This window comes from Microcaecilia unicolor, chromosome 11 (genome assembly GCF_901765095.1).
Source record: "Microcaecilia unicolor chromosome 11, aMicUni1.1, whole genome shotgun sequence".
Lineage (NCBI taxonomy): Eukaryota > Metazoa > Chordata > Amphibia > Gymnophiona > Siphonopidae > Microcaecilia > Microcaecilia unicolor.
The window spans coordinates 71,988,449-72,009,581 of record NC_044041.1 but is presented as its reverse complement, the minus strand read 5'-3'; the positions used below and the strand labels follow the sequence as shown (position 1 = coordinate 72,009,581).

Here is a 21,133-nt window from a genome sequence, read left to right as displayed (position 1 = left end):
TTAACATCCTGTTTACTATGTCGTGCTAGTGGCTGCCTCGTGGCAGTGAAGACATAGCCCATTCAAAGTAAATGGGCTGTGTCGGCATTAGCGCATGACAGCCACTAGCATGGCTTAGTAAACGGGGGGGGGGGGGGGGGGGCTAATTTTAATAGTTCCTTAAATGGTCATTCATAAGCACATCATACTTTACATCAATAATTCTATTACATCTTTTTTTTCTTTCTTGTTTTATCCTCCCTCCCTCATGACTGACTGTGTTCTCAAGTTCCCTCAGTATTCCAGAGATGTAGACAAAGTCTCCTCTGAGACTGAGCAGCTCACTACCGTCGCTTTGCCGCACGCCAATCCAGCATTACCATGGGAGCCCGGCGGCAGTGGCATAGCTAGGGTATTTGACACCCGAGGCCGGTTATTTTTTAACACCCCCCTCCAAAATCCTGTACTAGGCATACCGAGAATACAAAACACTCGGGACCTATGAAGCAATTCTACCATACCATAAGCAGTCATTTCTATGAGTCACACAAGGAAAAGGAAAGCACCTTAAACACATTAGAACATCAGTTCACCTATTGTAAAATGAAACCAGATAGAATAGTACAGATCGTCAATCGTGCACAGTCAATGCCAACAAAAGCCCTGTCTTTTTCACAGACACACCCTAATCCACTATAGAATAAGTAATCATAAACTTTCTATTTAAACAAAAATTTAACTGTACCCCCAAGATGCCAGATTCTGCATACAATGCAACACCACAGAAACAGAAAATGTCCCCTAGTACTGTGCAAAATATAAAGATAGCAAATGTAAATTTGAAAAAACTAACAAATACCAATCACTACTTTACAAATTAACAAATAGAAATAAAACAAATATAGAAAATAAAATAATACAATTTTATTGGACTAATACATTTAGCTTTCAGAGGGCAAAACCTCCTTCCTCAGGTCAAAACAGTATACTGCTGTTACAGTATCCTATCCTGAGCTGAGGAAGGGGATTTTGTTCTCTGAAAGTTAGTCAAAATGTATTAAAACTAGTCCAATAAAAAGATTACCTTATTTCCATGTTCTATTTATAAACATTTATTAACACAGCTACAATACTACTTTATGCTAAAGCAAAAAAAGAAAAAATTTATATTTTATTTACAGTTTGTTGTTTCTGCTTTCCTCATCTTCGTTTCACTGTCTCCTTTCCATCCAGTATCTGTCTTCGCTCTCTCCCTACCATCCAGTGTCTACCTTCTCTCTCTCCCTGCCCCTGCCATCCACTGTCTGCCCTCTATCCCCTGTCCCCTCCATCTACCATCTGCCCTCTCTCTCCCTCTACCCCTTCCAACCACTATCTGCCCTCTCTCTCCCTTCCATCTAGAGTCTGTCCTCTATCTCTGCCCCTTCCATCCACCATCTGCCCCTGTCTGCCCTCTCTCACTCCCCCTTCCATCCACTGTCGGCCCTTTCTCTCTGCCCCTTCGATCCACCATTTGCCCTCCCTCTCCCATCCATCCAGGGTCTGCCCTCCATATCCCGCTTCCATCCAGGATCTGTCCCCTCTCTCTCTCTATCTCTGCCCCTTCCATCCACCATCTGCCCCTGTCTGCCCTCTCTCACTCCCCCTTCCATCCACTGTCGGCCCTTTCTCGCTGCCCCTTCGATCCACCATTTGCCCTCCCATCCATCCAGGGTCTGCCCTCCATATCTCCCCCTTCCATCCAGGATCTGTCCCCTCTCTCTCTATCTCTCTGCCCCCTCTTTTCAGCCCCCAGTTCCAGCCCCATTATCCTACCTGTCTCTAGTTCCAGCCCCAGCCCATGTCTCCCACCTGCCCCATCCTTTTCAGCCCCCAGTACCAGCCCCACTATCCCACCAGTCCCCAGTTTCAACCCCAGCCCTTTTCTCCCACCAGTCCCAAGCTTCAGCCCCAGTCATTTCTTCCTGTCCCCTTTTCAGCCCCCAGTCCCCACAGTTTCATCCTCTGCCCATTTTCAGCCCCCAGTTCCAGTACTAGCTCCCTTATCCCACCTACCTTCTTTTTCAGCCCCCAGTTCCAGTCCCCTTAATCCACCTGCCTTGCATTAGGGCCCCCCTTTTCAGCTCCAGCCCCATTCTCTCACCTGCCCTCCTTTTCAGCCCCAGACCCATTGTCCCACCTGAACCTGTCCCAGGCATGGCCCCATTCTCCCTCTTGCCCCCTTCTCAGACCCCAGTTCCAGCTCCAGCCCCCATCTCCCATCTAAGCCCCTCGACCCAGTCCCCTTCTCCCATTTGACCCCCCCAACCCAGTCCTCTTTTCCAATCTGAGCCCATCCCCCGACCCAGTCCCCACCTGCCTACTGTCAGCTCCCTCAATAGCCCCCTTCTCTCTGCCACTCAACCGGCTGTGCTGCAGTTTAAAAATTGCTGAATCGGCGGCGCCCCGGCCGGGTGTAAGAGCGAGGGGGGTGCTCTGCTCCCGTTGCGCCTGACCGAAAGGCTGCTGGCACCACAGTCAGCTCCTTTGACAGCCCCCCGACCCGCTGCAGTTTAAAAATCGCTGAATCGGTGGTGCAGCTGTAGCGTGCAGTGAACGCGCCTCTGCCTGTAAAAGAAGTGGATCGCCTCGTCAGGCCTTCTCTCACTGTGTCCCGCCCGCGTGGAAATAGGAAGTTACATCAGAGAAGGGCGGGACACAGTGAGAGAAGGCCCGATGAGGCGATCCACTTCTTTTACAGGCAAAGGTGCATTCACTGCATGCTAGAGCTGTGCCGCCAATTCAGCGATTTTTAAACTTCAGCGGGTCGGGGGCTGTTGAAGGAGCTGACTGCAGTGTCAGCAGCCTTTTGGTCAGGCTCAGTGGGAGCAGAGCACCCCCCCTCGCTCTTACACCCGGGCGGACCGCCCCCACCGCCCCGCCCTTGCTACACCACTGCCCGGCGGTACTGCCTGCCCCCAATGCACGCCATTTCTGGTAGTGAAAAAATAGGGGTTTACCCGCACTAGTCGGGCAGCCTCATGCACTATCTGGTTACCGTTGGGTTAGTGCGGGAGTCCTTACTGCCTCCTAAATAGGTGGCAGTAAGGACTCCCCTGGAAATGGACACGTAGCAAGTTTTACATTTACTACACTACCATTTCTATTTTTTTTTTTTAAGTCATTTTACCTGCTGCAGTAAAAAGGGGCTTTGGTGCATGGCAAATCCACGCACCAAAGCTACCGCAGGGCTCCTTTTACTGCAGCTTTCAGTTACTCCTGTAGCAAAAGTCATTCCCCCCCCTCCCCCCCCTCACCCTTTAAACCTGAGCACATCAGCTCCAGGATATTCCAAAGCCATGCAGAATTCTGTCTCTTTTTTTTTTTTTTATTCATAAATTTCCAAATTTCTTACAAGCATATCACTTGTTACAGAAAAACAGCATAATACAAACGTTAAAGAAAATAATCAAAGGAAAAGTTATACATGCTTCCTTAGACCTCAAATAAAAGGGAGAGTTACAGTTTAGTGGAGTTTTATACAGGTATATTAACATTAATATAAAAAAAAAATGCGGTTTAAGTATGTAATTCGTCACATATCATTTAGCTAATTCTACATTAAGCTGTTTCATATCCAGAAAGGATTTTAGCTGTTCTGAGTCATAAAATACATACTTTATCCCACTATACCTGACCAGACATTTGCAAGGATACACTAACAGAAATGAACCACCCAATTTAAGAACATCCTGTCTCAATGCTAGGAATAATTTTCTACGTTCTTGGGTTACTTTAGTAACATCTGGAAATATCCATATTTTTGTTCCATAAAAAGGAACCTTTGAGAATTTAAAGTATAACTTTAATATTGCATTGAGGTCTTGTTTGAATACCAACGAAACCAAAAGGGTGGCTCTTTGCGGAACTGTTTCAATAGATTGTTCTAGAATTTCAGACAAATTGCTAAAGTCTATACCATCCAAACCTTCTTTCTTTCCTTCTTTTCCACCTGGACTTGTCGGAAGGTAATAGATTTTATTTATAGGAGGAATAAGTTCTTGAGGCATTTTCAAATTTTCTTGCAAATATTTTTTAAATAACTCAATAGGCGTCTTATCAGGAATTTTAGGAAAGTTCAAAACACGGAGGTTTAGTCTTTTATTGAAATTCTCAATCTGTTCAATTTTTCTATGCATTGCCAAATTATCTTTTATCACCGTCATTTTAAAGTCTTGCAATTGATCCATATCTTTTTTTAAACCTTTTACTTGAATCGTCATGTCTTCTTTAACCGTTTCTAAATTTTTTGCCATGTCCTCAATTTTCAAAGACAAAGTATTTACCTTTTATGAAGCATTTTGAAGCGTAGAGTCCATTTTACTCAGCTTTAGCCAGATCTTCTCTAGATTAACCTCCGGTGTTGTTATGGGTCCTTTAAACCCCAGGACCTCTCTCTCCTGGCTATTTTCCTGTGGCATGGGTCCTCCGTCTGCTGGCTCCTTATTCCCCATATTGGGGTCTTGGATGCCTGCTCCCCTCACCACATCTATGGCCGGACACGGAGGGCATTTAGAATCAGGAGGCGGGGATAAATATGTTTCTGGGCCCATCAGGAGCTCCGCTCTACCGGTTGCCCCTGCTGCAGGCGACCCCGTCTCTTCTCTCAGTGCAGTGTCTTCATGATACATCATGCTCACCTTGCATATGGAAGCTGTGCAGAAGCATGGGACTTACACATTTCTAGTCAATAGCTTGAGTTTCCTTTTGTCCATCACTCCATTTGCCAGGCTCCATCACTCATCTCAAATTTTCCAAAGCAAATAAAAAGTACAAAGATTCCCAGTAGTACATCAAATAAAATTAAATAGTATTTCACATGAGAATACTCACATTATCCCTACATACTCAACTTCCTCCCCTATACATACCAGTCATCCAACATGCCCCAAAAAACATGCAAACATTTTTATAACTGAGCTACATTATTTGAAAACAGTGACAGTCTGGGCCTCCACATCTAAAACTTTTATGGCAGTGTGTAGTCCCTTTGACATTAATTATTTGTCTGCATAGGATACTCTGATTGCAAGTATTATGAAATAATCAACTACAGCACCCAAGGTAAGCGAGCTATGCACCTGGGATCAATTTGTGAAGTCCACTGCAGTGCCCCCTAGGGTGCCCGGTTGGTGTCCTGGCATGTGAGGGAGACCAGTGTAATACAAATGCTGTCTCCTCCCATGACCAAATGGGTTGGATGGCCGGTTTTGAGATGGCCGCCATTAGTTTCCATTATCGGTGAAAACCAATGGCAGCCATCTCTAACGCCGACGATCTCTAAGGGCGGCCCAAATGTTGAGATTTGGCCGTCCCCGACCATATTATCGAAATGAAAGATGGCCGGCCACCTTGTTTTGATAATACAGTTGGGTACACCACTTGATGGGGCCGTTATTAGAGATGACCACCCTTATAGATGGCCGGCCCCATTCGATTATGCCCCTCTATGTTACACGGGAGGCAGGAAGTACTCCTGTGTTCATTTTTTTAAATGGCCCTGTGCTAATGTTAACATAAGTGCATGGCCAGAAACTTAGGAGGTCTTTTACTAAGCTGCAGAAGAAATCAACGTGGTAAATGTGTTTACAGCCAGCTGATTTGTACCGTGTGCTAAAAACACTACCGTGGCTTAGTAAAAGACCCCTTAAATAGAAATATACTTTTTTACAGCCATACTGGAAATGGGTTAGGGGCATGGGAAAGACCCATGTTAGGGCACATTAAGTCCATTTACTAGTAAAAGGGTCCCTTAGTTTGGCCGCCTTCAAATTTATGGCACCGCTTTCCAATAGTTCCAGGAGAGTTGATCTTTAGTGAAAACATGTAATGCCCGGTTATACTAAAGAAATTCCAGCTTCTTGCCAGTTGGTGAATCGCTTCAAGAATCTTACATAACTAATGACAAAGACAGTGCAGCAAAACGGTCAATTTTTTTTGAAGTGGAGATGCAATAACCAGGGTTTCTGATTTCTTACACAAAATTTAACATGTTGCTGAAGGAATAAAGCATTATGATTTTTTATTTTGTTGTATTGCCTTGACTGTCTGGTTAATTATATGTGTAATGATGTATTACACCTAGAACTGTGAACAGTTGTGAATAATAAATATTTTTAATAAATAAGTAATTATGGGTCTGGTTCTAGAAGTTTATAGATTTTTATTTTTAATTCTATTAGGGGCTTTGAGAGGCTACTAAAATTTTGAGTACACTAGTGTTTTTGCATTGCAAAATTAAATTTTAGGAACATTTTTAGGTAGAATCCATTTACATTAACTTATACAAAATTTTAAAAATTGGTGTACTCTCTCAATTCTTGTGCCTCTTGCCTTTTTCATTCCTTCTACTCTGTTCTCACTCATTGATCTCCCTCTCTCAAAGCCCTCTCTGTGCCATCAAAAGTGGCTAATTTAGAATTAAATTCATATACGACAGCTTTCTCAGCTGAAAATTATACTAGACCTTTCTAAAAAGACATAGGTCCAACACAGCACTTGTCCTGGGTAATAACCCTTGAAACTCTCTCCTAGATAGCTTCTCTGGCTCACACAGTATCTAAATCCTGAAAGCCTTTAAACGTGAGAAACTCCCCTGCTGTCTTCACCTTGAGGTTGTTAGTAAATTTGTTGCTCTTTTCATGCAGTCTCATCTGTGTAGACTTTAGTTGAGACCTGTAGGAGTTCCTGGTCTGTCTTTATCAAAATGACTAAAAGCCCCTTCTTCCAAAAGAGAAGCTCCTTCCTTTTTTTAAGCAGCAGAAGCCCAAGAAGAGAGGGGAAACAGCCAAGTCCAATTCAAATGATCCACCTGCCACAGCAGCAACAAGATGACAGAGTGCCTGGATTGGGATAATTTGGGGGGGGGGGGGGGGGGTTGTCGATAGGTTATAACAGAAAACCTCAATATTTCCCTTTGGAGATGTTTTGGCAGGGTTTTCCTGATATAACAAAAAATCTAGCCCTAATTATGTTCAAGAAATAAAAATTCCCAAATGAAAAATATTAATAGGTAGCAATAGCGTGTACAGCACTATACTGTCAGTGACTTACCTTAATTCGATGGCCACTCCTGACTGATTAGGACATCACTTGAAGGAGCTCTCACTAAATAACCAGTATAATAAATCCTTTTGTATAAAACGCTATTTTATTGTGTTTGAATGCTTCATTTTTTTGTGAACGGTTTTGTAGTGCAGTAAAGCATATTGATCGAAAAGCCAAGCCATCCGAGGGACATTGATGTTCCGGGATCATTCTTAGCCGCCTTTATAAAATTCTTCAAATCAATTCAGATGAACTGTAACCAGTGTATCTGGTGTAGAACTTCTTACATACATTGCTCGAACTCTGGCTCCTTACCTAACAACACAGTTCCTAAACTGCTTTCACTTCAGGTAAAACATCACAGGATCCTCCTCAGAACTAATAACACAGTCAGTTATGATACCCATCTTTTTTTTTTTTTTTTGGGGGGGGGGGAATTAATACGAACTCACAAAATATTCTAATAGAAACCAGAACCTTCCATTATTAGTTTTAACTTGAGAAACACCAACAGACTACAGCCCAAGTCTCCCTAGAATTTCTTTTCATAATTTATTGTTTAAGGGTAGACTTGAAATTCTCCACATACTAAACCCATCCTCTACTTTTTAAAAAGTTACCCTGACACTGCAGGTTACAGGGATGCTCCTTACCGTGACTTCTCTTTTCTTGTTTAAGGGACTGTTGTGATTGTGCAGAGGTGTCAATCACAGCTAGCTGTTTGCCTGACTCCCAATACAACGTGTTAGCAGCTGTGGTCCATTCATTGTACGCAAGAGCCGTCTGTTTATAAATACAGACAGACACATGCAAATAACTAGGCGGGACAAGGAAGGATGCTTACTACGGTCGCTAGGAGCCAGCCTATCAGCTGACAGAGGAGGTGGGGGCTAAATTAATCATTTGTAATAGTTACTGGTTTGTAAGTCAAAATGAGTACTAGGGTACCTGCACGCTTAACACATAAAACCTCATAATTCCGAGGCTTAGTCCGTAACATTTGGTAAAATCCGAAGATCCACTGAAAAATTTATTCTACATCACATTTTAATAGATTTTTTTTAACTCCAGAGTTTTAGCGCGCGAACGCTTCAACTCTGAAGCACCTCAGATTTTCCTTCTATCGGATCATTTTTCTCTGGGTTTGGGAACATACCAGTACCTTAATTTTCCTAAAGCGCATCATCTTTTGATTTCCTGCAAATCTTCTCTGACCCACTTTTGGGTCCCGACCCGCTTTTCTCTACAACCACAGTGTTTGCTTTAAAACAGTTGCACTCGATATTTTTTTTAATCATGCACTTGACTTACAATAAATGTGGGACTGAGCTACATCACTCTCTGTCAGAAAAGCAGGGATTGGATTTGATTCTCTCACACACCCTTGCCTAACCAAGACTTTGCTTTTTTCCTGACGATTCTATAATGGTGCAGCTAGAAATGATTTTAGGGCAGTCTAATAAAGTAAAATAACACAGGAAAGACACGAGAAGCAAGTTAACATTTTAGCTTCACTAAGGGAGCGGCTTTTGAAGTAGAACGCTCTGTACTTTTGCTGGTAACATTTTCTAGAAATGTATAGAGCCTTTGCTTAAATATAGGAAAATATAGGTAAACTGCAAATCTGCTCTAATCACGCAATATTGCCAATGAACCAACCACCCTACCTCATGGGGTTGCTACCAAACCTTTACACAATCCCTCTAGTCCTGCTAGTTTTTCATAGATGCCTAAGTTACTCCACCAAAATGTAAATTGTAAGCCACTTTGAAACAAAACTTTGTTTTTGGATAATAGTGGGATACAAGAATGCATGCATGCATAAAATAAAATACATACCCAGTTGGAAGAGGGAGATTTACAATCCCACAGACAAAAAAACAAATGGGGTTCACACTCTCCACAGGAACGGAACACAACACTAAAGGGGTGGAAAGGACCCAAAATCAAATGATCAGTCAACCACACAAGGATAAGATGCTCCGAAAGAACCCTTTATTCAGACCCAACACGGTCTGTGTTTCGGCTAGAACAGTCTTCTTCAGGGGTTTCAGCAGTGGTTCCTTCACAGAAGTGGAGCAGCAGCTTCAATCCTCTGCTGCTCCACTTCTGTGAAGGAACCACTGCTGAAACCCCTGAAGAAGGCTGTTCTATTTCTGACAATCCCATCATGATGCATTATTATAGGAGCTTCACCACTAATTTCAATGGGTTTAACAGGGAACTACAAATATCATAGTGCTTTGGGATACAGTTCAAAACTAGAAATAGCCAAAAAGTGGCCCTCCTGGAATTGGATAATTTGGCAGCTCTATTGCTTATTAGATTGTAAGCTCTTTGAGCAGGGACTGTCTTTCTTCTATGTTTGTACAGCGCTGCATATGCCTTGTAGCGCTATAGAAATGCTAAATAGTAGTAGTAGTAGTATTATTTTAGAGTGGATCTGTTCACAGCGTAATAGAAACTTAGGGCCATGCTTACAATCTCAGCATGTGTTAGTCTGCCCATTTTGATCCTAAGAGCAATGCTAAGCTTTTGTAAACATGGCCCTTGGTCAGACCATTGACAGAGGTGCCAAGTTCCCATTTCCAGGCTGACGATTTTGGAAGTCCTGAATTTCCTGCCACACCCTTATGGTACATTTTGGGACTTGCAGCACTGATTTCAACGGGCAGGAGCAGGCACTACAAATCCCACACTGCTTTGGGATGTAAGTTCAAAACTAGGACTGGCCAAAATGTCTCCAGTCTGGAACTGGGTAACTTGGCATCTCTGCATTGATATTTTTATATCTTTAAGAGTAATTTTGTAATTGGTGACCTTCATTAAGAGGATAAAAAGTCACATATCTGCAGCTTATCTTATAAAGACACCTAAGGGAGAATTGTTATAAAGGGTGGTAGAGGTGTGCATTACGGCATTTATACAATTAGATCAGGTGTAAAAGTACATGCTTTGGCACGAATGTCCATGCTTTTATTTTAGGTGCTGCTGGGCCATGGTCTGAGCAGAGCCCAGGTGGACTCATGACATACATGCATTGTTTATACAATATGCTAATCTACATGATTACTTGTTTCTGCAGAATACCTCAAATTTGTATGAGAGGACAACACAACAATTTCCTATCTAGTCTTCTTATTCTCTTCCAAAAGCCTGTGCTCAGGTTCCAGGTTTCATATAAATGAATTCTTGTTCTGTCTCTTATAGAAGGAAAGGTGATTTATTTGTATACCTTGCCATTTTATGCACCAGACTAAACCACACAGCTAATGAATATAAAATCAGTGAAAGTAATTGTTTCAGAAGCCAGAAGTGCTCCCAAGTAAATCACAGCTTAACAAGTGGGGAAAGCATGCAGAGCATGGCTCATGGAATTCTTGTGGTCCCAAGTTAATAATAGCTTAAAAAGGACTGGAACAGGAATTGCTGCTGGTAGCATAATATGAAAGCCTGACAGCGCTTCTGTGAATTAACTGCTGTAGAAAACAGACAGGAGAGCATTACCTTTTTCCCACTGTAGTCATTTACATTTCCTCCCCTCTGTCACCAGACCTAGCAGTAGTTTTGATTGTAAAAATGTTTAATAATACAAGAGCGAACATGTTGAAAGCTCTGAAAAGTGTTTATCATGCCGTTAGGTAAAGAGTTTTGTATAACAGGAGCAGATTCCTAGCCAGGGCTTCAGTTAACCTCATTTTTGTGAGTTTTTAACTTATCAAAAGTAAATTGAAATGCCCAAGAAGAGAATGATCCAAACAGCTGGTTCCCACATCTGTTAGCTTTTCTGGAACATAAATTTGAATCACTGTGATGTGTATAAGAATGATAGATTTGTGTTAAGCCTGGGATTCAACAGGTCACACTGTAGATGAAAAAGACATGTGACAACACTCCATAAAACCAACATACAGTAGATTGAAATAAAACATTTCAAAATATTTGTTCTCATTTAACAGCATAATTAGGCTGTTAAATTTGTGGTTCGATAAGCTGGTTAAAATTAGTGACATAAATGAGTTTAAACAGAGCCAGGTTTCTGGAGGATAGATCCATAAAACATAATTATACAACTAGATTGGGATGTCTCCATTTCATACTTCTGGGAGTAAGCAATAGAGGACGGACCTTCTATTAGGACCTGCTAGATTCTTTCAAGAAACCCAGACTAGGCTGAATTCCAAGTTTAGGTGTTCATATTTAGAAGGAAGCTGCATCTTGTCACCCCTAATCCCAAAGTCATTGGCTGGTATGAGGGAGCTTCTGCTAGACTATCACTTGCCTCTTTTTGCTCGAGTGCCCCCTGGCCTCTGGAGGTCATATAAGCTTGCCTTATCAGGTGGGATGTAACAACTTTAGCAAAACTTAGCACAGGGCCTGCAAGATAGCATGTACAGTCACATCCCTGGTGGCCTCACCCCTTCCTCCTGCATGAGCTTCCTGTTACTAGGGAAATCCATCTGAACAGTGGGGCTGCATCAAGGTTTTTGAATATAAGTACTAACACCATGATGATTTTTAATCAAGTCAGTGTGGTACGCAGCTGAATGGGACAAGGCAAGTGGGTGTTGCTAGACTGCTTACCAAAAATTGGCACTGGAGGTAGTTGTCTGCATCTTAATCCAGATCTTCCCAGTTTGGCCACTGTTAGAGGCAGAATGATGGGCTTGATTGGTCTGCCTCTGCATGGTGCTTCTTATAAATTATTCCAAAAATCAGGATTTATCTTTCTCTGGACAGACTTAAAACCAGGATGAATTCTCAAGCTATACACATGAATTTAGCATGGCAAATATCCTAAAGTTACTGCATATGTTCATAGTAAAGAAAAAATAAAAGAATGTTTGACCAGAAGACCCATTATCAACCTGCTGTATGTACAAGCAATGGATGGTCAGGCATGGCCTTTCACTTTAAGGGATCAGAGAGGGTGTCCAGGTTGAACAGATCACAAGTTCTTCTGCATTAAAAATAAAATCCCCTTGAACGTGTAATTAAACTCTAAAATTCTTTGCCAGAGAATGTGGTAAAAGCAGTTAGCGTAGCAGGGTTTAAAAAAGGTTTGGATGGTTTCCGAAAGGAAAATTCCATAGACCATTATTAAAATGGACGGGGAAAATCCACTGCTTATTTCTAGGATAAGCAGCATAATTGTACTGTTTTGGGATCTTGCCAGGTACTTGTGACCTGGATTGGCCACTGTTGGAAACAGGATGCTGGGCTTGATGGACCGTCGGTCTGTCCCAGTATGGCAATACTTATGTACTAGTGAGGGAACGCTTTTATACACACTGGCCCCTATTCTAACCTTGTGCACCCGTTTTCACACTAATAGAGCAGTGTACTCCTGATGAAGGCTGTATAGCCAAAACACAGCTGTGTCGAGTTCACTCAGCTGGGACTTGTTACTGTTGAATGAAGAATACAAACAACCTCATTTCACATCATCCTGATGCAGGGTGTTCTTCCATTTCTGTGATTGCCTTATAGAATATGCCTAGCCAGTTTATAGAATACACCTAGTGGTCATGCCTGCACCTAATTCCAGCCACATCCATTTATGCCATGTAAACCTTGGTGTAAATATCGGTGCCTAAGTTAGGCACGGAGCAGGTGTATTCTATAACTGTGTGTGTAGAATTTCGGAACTCCACCACGGTCCGCCCATTCCATGCACACATTAGAATTTGCTTGCACCACTTTACAGAATATGCCTAGCAAGTTCTGCTCGCAAATTCTAATTAATGCCAATTAATATCAATAATTGCTTGTGAAGTGGCAATTATCGGCACTGATTGGCTTGTTAGGTAACGAAATTCAAGCATGCGTGGGATAAACAAAAAGGAATCCTGTGCAGAAGGAATGGATCCTCAGAAGCTTAGCCGAGATTGGGAGGCGGAGCTGGTGTTTGGGTGGTGAGGCTAGTTCTGGGCAAGACTTCTACGGTCTGTGTCCTGAAAATGGGGCTAGTTCTGGGCAAGACTTCTACGGTCTGTGTCCAGAAGCTTAGCCGAGATTGGGAGGCGGGGCTGGTGTTTGGGTGGTGGGGCTAGCTCTGGGCAAGACTTCTACGGTCTGTGTCCTGAAAATGGGGCTAGTTCTGGGCAAGACTTCTACGGTCTGTGTCCAGAAGCTTAGCCGAGATTGGGAGGCGGGGCTGGTGTTTGGGTGGTGGGGCTAGTTCTGGGCAAGACTTCTATGGTCTGTGTCCTGAAAATGACAGATACAAATCAAGGTAAGGTATACACAAGAAGTAGCACATATGAGTTTATCTTGTTGGGCAGACTAGATGGACCGTGCAGGTCTTTTTCTGCCGTCATCTACTATGTTACTATCCTGCTTATTTTCGAAAGAGAAAAACGCCTATATTTCGACCCAAATCAGGAGATGGGCGGTTTTCTCGCAAAGGCGCCCAAATCGGTATAATCGAAAGCCGATTTTGGGCATTTCCAACTGCACCCCATCGCGGAAACGAATAAAGTTGACGGGGGCGTGTCGGAGGCGGGACTGGGGTGTGGTTATCAGCCGAGGAGAGATGGGCGTCTTTAGCTGATAATCGAAAAAAAAGGCATTTTTGCTGCGATTTTGGGTCACTTTTTCAGGACCCTTTTTTTTCACGAACAAGTCCCAAAAAAGTGCCCCAACTGCCCAGATGACCACTGGACGGAATCGGGGATGACCTCCCTGGACTCCCCCAGTGGTCAGTAAACCCCTCCCACCAAAAAAAACCCCACTTTAAAAACTTTTTTTCCAGCCTCTATGCCAGCCTCAAATGCCGTACCCACCTCCATGACAGCAGAATGTGTTCGATCCTCTCACAGCCTTTCCCTTGGTCAGATGTGGCTCTCGGGTGCACTACAGGCTCACATCAGCATTGCATTGTGGTGGGTGTAGGGTATTGGGCTTCGTGATTTCATTAGATTGTGTTACAGTCTCACGATGTTGGTAGTTGGTAGGCTCTTCTCCCATGGTGCTTTTCCCTCTGCCTACTGGGTCAGAGTGTGTTCAGTTTTGTTTCCGGTAGTCTATGAGGTAGTGGCCATTTTTGTAAGCCAGTTTTAGATCCCTTCCATGTGTTAGCCACGTTAGAGAACTTAGTTCTTACCTTGAATGTGGCTGAAAGAGGGCATTGTACAGCATTCTGCCAGCTCTGACCTACTGCTAATCTCAGTACCAGGGAGACTCGTTGCCAGTGGTGCACAACCTCTGATCTGCAGTTAACTGTGAGTAAACGTGCTTATTCCAACAAAGGACGTTTTCAGAGAGATTAGTCTTCAGGTGTAAACTGGTGTGCCAAAGTTATACAGCAGCAGCAAGTCCTAGAGGCCTGCGTGTATGCAGGTCCCTGGAGCACTTTTAGTGGGTACTGCAGTGCACTTCAGCCAGGTGGACCCAGGCCCATCCCCCCCTACCTGTAACACTTGTGCTGGTAAATGGGAGTCCTCCAATACCCACTGTACCCACATGTAGGTGCCCCCTTCACCCCTAAGATCTATGGTAGTGTTGTACATTTGTGGGTTTTGGGGGAGGGGGTTGGGAGCTCAGCACCTGTGGTAAGGGAGCTATGCATGTGGGAGATTTTTCTGAAGTCCACCGCACTGACCTAGGGTGCCCAGTTGGTGTCCTGGCATATCAGGAGGGCCAGTGTACTACGAATCGTGGCCCCTCCCACAACCAAATGGCTCAGATTAGGACGTTTTTGAGCTGGGCGTTTTTAGTTTCCATTATTGCTAAAAAAAACAAACGCCCAGCTCAAAAACGTCCATTTTTTCGAAAATACGCTTCGGCCTTCCCCTTCACGGACCCGTTCTCAGAGATAAACGCCCATGGAGATAGGCATTTCCGTTCGATTATGCCCCTCCACGTATTACATTGCGCGTGTAAATCCAGAATATGACTGGATTTGCATACACAATTTCAGTCAAAGTATATAGTATCCAGGGGTTAAGGCCTGAATATCATACTTAACTGGGTATGCAGTAGCCAGCTCCAGAAATTCAAAGCCAGTGCCCGGACACAGCCCAGCACTAAACTTCTGGGTTTAATGCTCATCACCGCCAGCTGAATATCAGGTTCCTAAACATCGGTATTCTGTACATTGAAGCACATAGTTAGCATGTGAATGTAAGCCTCTTGTTAAAGCTGAGTATTAATCTAAAAATGAAGCACTAAAACTCCAACTTCATTTTTGTTGACCCAATGGTGTTATGTAGAGCAGGATCTAATGTGTGGGGTACTAGACTGATTGATGTAGATGCATTGTCTTAACCTGGTTGACTCAACATGATATGGAGAAGGCTGAATCCTGTGACTTTGGGGAATAGGTGCTGTCTGGCATACTGGAGCTGCTGGTAATTCAGATGCTCCAGTTGTCAAACAGAGTAAATGCAAAATCCTTTCTGGGAAACCGATTATACATACTTTCTCTGACTGTTTCTGGATAATGAAACAACATGTAGCTTTGATAAGAACAAGAATCAGCTATTTACCAAGATCTAAAATTCAAGCATAGTCACTAGTTAAAGGAACGGGAGAAAGAAAATATTACCTATCGCTGGCTGTTTTGCTTTATATGGGTCAGTGACTATACAAGTCACGCTAACCAATTTTCATATTTTTGAAGAAGCAGTGGGTATTTTCACAGGAAGGTAGATTTAACACAGGAAAACATCCCATATTTATTTATTTGTTGCATTTGTATCCCATATTTTCCCGCCTATTTGCAGGCTCAATGTGGCTTACGTGGTACCATAGAGGCGATCGCCAGTACTGGTATGAAACAAATACAGGGTGAGGTTATGGTAAAGTTCATGTGTGACAGACACATTGGGGAATCATAAAGAGGAAGAGTTAAGTCCAATATGAGCTTTGGGTTTGTTGTGTTGCAGGGTTAAGGCATTTAGGTTGGTTCGTTAGGGTATGCCTTTTTGAACAGGTTAGTTTTCAGTAATTTCCGGAAGTTTAGGTGGTCATATGTTGTTTTCACAGCGCTTGGTAATGCATTCCATAGTTGTGTGCTTATATAGGAGAAGCTTGATGCATAGGTTGATTTGTATTTGAGTTCTTTGCAGCTTGGGTAGTGGAGATTTAGGTATGTTCAGATTCAGCCCTACTGTCTGCCTAATATTTAATCTGATGATGGGAAAAGTACAGGTTGAGCTTGCTCAAACAACCAGAAAAAGAAGTGTATTCATTCTGGAACCTAACCATCCATAGGTAAATTTCTTTTGAGAACGGTCCTCAAGTTGGTTTGTATTTCACATGGTAATACCCAATCACAGTTCTCATGCATACGCCATTAACACACATAACCTTTATGAACCTACCTACTCTATTATTTCTCTAGGCCACTATCACGATGTAACTACTCTATAATTTATGCAAGCCATATTGAAACAATATTTATTTATTTACAGCATTTATATCCCACATTTTCCCACTCATGGGCAGGCTCAATGTGGCTTACAACAATCTAGCAACAAACAATCAGACACATTTCAGTTGAAGAGGTTGGTGAGTAATTACAGATGGGGAAGAAAAGAGAAAGGGTAGTAGAGTTCAATACGTCCGTATAATAGCTACAGTTCAGGAGTTATTGATGCAATGCGGGACTTTAGCATAAGCTTTTCCAAATAAGGTGGTTTTCAGAGATATTCTGAAAGTCGGATGATCGTAAGTAGTTTTTACTGATTTAGGTAATCCATTCCACAAACGAGCGCTAATATAGGGAAAGGTGGATGCGTAACTGGTTTTATACTTGAGGCCAAAACATGTTGGGTAGTGGAGATTTAAATATGAACAAGATGATCTGTGAGAATTCCTGGGTGGTAAGTGGATAAGAGTATCCATATAAGCTGGAGCTTCGCCGTAGAGGATTTTATGCACCAGGGTGCAAATTTTAAGTTATACGATCCTTGACAGGTAGCCAGGTTATTGGAAAATATGGGATATAAATGCCAAAATATATATTGACTAATTTTACTCTGTTTGTATGCATAGCTAAATAGTACCATATATATTAGAAACTTAAGTGTGGCTTGTCTACAAAGGCATCGATATTGTCTTTAGCCTGCAAAATTAAATCCACTTTTCGGAACAAACATAGGGGTCCTTTTATGAAGCTGTGGCAAAAGGGGGCAGTGGGTAAAAGCAGGTTTCCCTTTTCTTAAAGAAATGGCCATGCGGTGATTGAGCCACTTGCTGCGCGGCCATTTTGAGGGGAGCACTATCTGCCACCCATTGAGGTGGTGGTAAGGGCTCCCACGCTAAGCCAGCAGTAACTGATTACTTCTGGGTACACACCAGCGCTACAAAAATTGAAATATTTTTGCAGCGCCAGAAATGGCGTGTGCTGGGGGAGTGTGTAAGTGAAGTACCACCAAACTACTGCGGTAGCCCAGCGATGCTTCCCTTTTAGCGAGCAGTAAGCCCTCGTTGGGCTTACTGCCACTTCGTGAAACGGTGCCATAGTAAATAATAGATTTAATTTATAACACAGTAATCAGTTCCTTCCAGCAGGCAGTGTTGTAGTGGTAATACTTTCTGTCCTAGATGGATTTCTATTCAGAATAGGCTCTCTGTTTTGAAAGGTCAATTTTCAAAGGACTTATTTGTGTAAAATTGGTAAATTTGATAATTTACCACTGCTTTGTGAGCAACAAGTACATGGTATTTCATAATGTTATGCACTTTCATTGGCATAATAAAAGAGGCAGGCCCATGGGTGCATAACTGAATTTTCACAATTTCTGCACCATGACTTACTGATAATGGACTTATAGCAGCCTCTTTCTAGCTTTTTTTAAAATTTGTGTTTGTTTTACTGATAATGTAAATTGAAGGATAATCCTTTTTGCACCACCTTTCAATTATGCATTATTTGAACCAGGAATGCTGAAACACTTCAGCTGTATGTTCTGTGGATAATATCTGATCTCCTTGGCTAGGGCTCAAAGATACAGAGTCTGAGATCTTTATTTTCTACTTACTATTTTTCATTATTCCAAGCATTTTCTCCACCGAGGTCTTCCAGGTTATGTTCCAGATTCAGTAAATGGTGCTCATAGTTAGGCATTGTTATGATCCCCATTAAGCTGGTATTCTGTAAACGATGCTCTGCACAGAGTGACCTTTATAGACTACAAGCTTAGCACTCGTTTCCCCCCAAACTTTGTGGCCCTTTTACTAAAGGGCGGTAGGGCCACCACCGCATTGGTGAGTGGCAAATCAGGTCTACCTCAGGAGCCTGGAGGTAATCCCAACCTCTGCCGCATGCCAACTCCAGTGTTAGAAAATGCATTTTTATTTTCTAGTGCGGGGGGCTTACCCGGTGGAAATCGGGCAGTGTTGCATGCTGCCTGGTTACCACCGGGGTAGCGCAGGAGCCCTTACCGCTTCCTAAATGGGTGGCGGTAAGGGCTCCCCTGGGAAATGGCCGCGTGGCAAGTGGTTCACTTACCACAGGGCCATTTCCCTTGGGAAAAAAAGCACCTTTTAACCCACTATGGTAAAAAGGGCCCTTGGCACTCAGCAAGTCCATGCACCAATACTACCACAGGGCCCCTTTTACTGCAGCTTCGTAAAATGGGCCGTTTGAAAGCACTTATGCCTGCCAAAAACTAGTGTAAGTGCTCATACCCAATTGATATCATGTGCAGGATACCAATTAATACCTGGGAAAAATCAGATTAGCTGCTTCTCACAACCATATGAATAGTCTTATTCTTTCGCACAGGCGAAATGGTGTGGAGCAAATCCTCATATATTTCCCCTTATTGTTTTTAGAAATACTCTTATAAAATATTGTTCTCAAAGGCTGTGCAAATATATGTAAAGCATCGTTTTTACTTTTTATAAGCATTCACTTATCTGTAAGGCAGCAATCTAACAGTAACAGGGAACCCCCGCCGACATGGCCAAGTTTCGCATAGTGCTTTATCAAGGAAGAGGCTCTCTTAACATCCTGCTTATAACCCTGTCTACCAGAAAATGGCCACACCATTTCGCCTGTGCGAAAGAATAAGACTATTCATATGGTTGTGAGAAGCAGCTAATCTGATTTTTCCCAGGTATTAATTGGTATCCTGCACATGATATAAAATGTTTGGGACATAGACTATTCTGTGTGAGTTTTGGTCCCCACAGTGTATGATTAGGGTGAGATCATACCCAATTGATGGCAGTTAGGTATGCAAATGTAGGTATTCTATAACATGGAGTTGAGATGCTAACATTGGATATATACACATTCATGCTATTTGTGTGCCATAGAACATTTTTAGTTTTGGCCCCTGACAAGGGCTTGTATGCCGAAACTTGGCCGAGTCAGGTCAATTGTCAATAAATCGACTTGTGGTTACATTTGAATCTTCTCCTTCCCTGGACTGCCTCTATTTTGTTTTGCTGCTAACCAATTATCAATATTAATTGGCACCCCTTAAAATACTACTACTACTTATTTCTATAGCGCTACTAGACCTACGCAGTGCTGTACACTTGAACATGAAGAGACAATCCCTGCTCGACAGAGCTTACAATCTAATCAGAACAGACAAGCAGGCCAGATAAGGGATAAGGACAAAGAGTAGCAAGATTCTGTGTAATTGTAGTCTTTGGGATTCCTGAATCCCAAAGACTACAATTACTTATCATTTCTGTAGCGCTACTAGACATATGCAGCGCTGTACACATGAACATGAAAATCTGCATGTGTATCTGGCTGCACACTATTCTTTAAAGTATGGCACCTAACTCAGCATGTAACTCCAAAGGAGGTGTGGCCATGGGAGGGGCATGGGCGTGTTACATCTGTTCTTAATAGAATACTGCTTTACTGTACCAAACTTGTCTGCCAGCATTTACACCAGGTTTCAACAGGCATAAGTCTGGCACCAAATGTAGGAGCAGGAATTGGTGATAAGCACACTATAAAGGCCACAGAATCACACTTACTGCCGATTTTTTCTGGCACCATTTCCAGAATTCTCCCCATACTGTGTGTTCAGTACCACTGCTGCTATCCAGTGGAATAATAAACTAAACATATACATTTTGGGGGAGATTCTACTATGGCGCCTAAAAATATTGACGCTTAAATCAGTGCCAACTAAGCATATTCTATAATCGATGCCTAGATTTAGGTGCCAATTATAGAATACGCTCAACTGATATTTCAGCGCCCAAATCTATGCGCATTCATTTACACCAACGAAAACTTGATGTAAATCCCTGCACGTAGATTTAGGCACACTAGGCCATATTCTGTAACTAGGCGTGTAAATTTCGTAACAACCACAACATGCCCAAAACCACACCCCTTTTTGCCTGTGCATTTTAGAAATTCAGCACACATCATTACAGAATACGCTTAGCGAGTTGTGCGCCTAAATTCTAATCAGTGCCAATGCTCATTATTGCTTAAATGCTGTTATCAGTACTCATTAGCTTGTTAAATTACGTACATTGAATTAGAATCTGCGTCAATTTCTAGGCACACTATATACAATCTGAGGGTTTCTGTAAAAGCCAAATATAACTGTTGGGTGGGGAGAGAGTGGTGCAAGGACAGCACCCTTCTCTCTGGATAGTGCAGGGATAGCCAGACATATTTTCACTCTGGCACTCTCTGTATATCTATGGATTATGGAGTAATATGTTCACCAACATCCAATAATCATATGAATCCATTTGAAATCTGATCCCACTTTGAATATATATGTATGTGCTTTCTTCAATAACTGCATACATTTTCAATTCCAATACCCATTCTACTCTTTTTTTAATCTATATGTGCACGAAGACCTCCTTACGAATGGTTTTTTATTCTAAATCACAGGCAATAAATATTTAAAAAATGGTTCTCATTCTTCTGCAGCATCAGTTGAAAGACTCATTGCATTTAGTTTATTGCTTGCTTCTAAACTCAAATTCTTCTCCAGGTCTTTTCCTCTGAGGCAGCTGCATATTCATCACACAACCTACTACACAGAAAGCAACAGAAATATCAAAAACAAGAGAGGCACTCCCTTTTCAAATAAAGTTTAATAAATAATGAAGAGAGGGATGCAAA

At 42.4% G+C, this 21,133-nt stretch overlaps 1 protein-coding gene across 1 annotated transcript in view; it reads right to left on the bottom strand.

Annotated features, from left to right (window-relative positions):
* Positions 1 to 4,472, bottom strand: part of LOC115480931 (granulocyte colony-stimulating factor receptor-like) — a 70,033-nt gene extending 65,561 nt beyond the window's left edge. Inside the window, exon 1 of the mRNA XM_030219916.1 lies at positions 4,343 to 4,472. Coding sequence (XP_030075776.1) covers positions 4,343 to 4,472 — 130 coding nt within the window. The remainder of the gene's footprint in view (positions 1 to 4,342) is intronic.
* Positions 4,473 to 21,133: the final 16,661 nt, after the last annotated feature.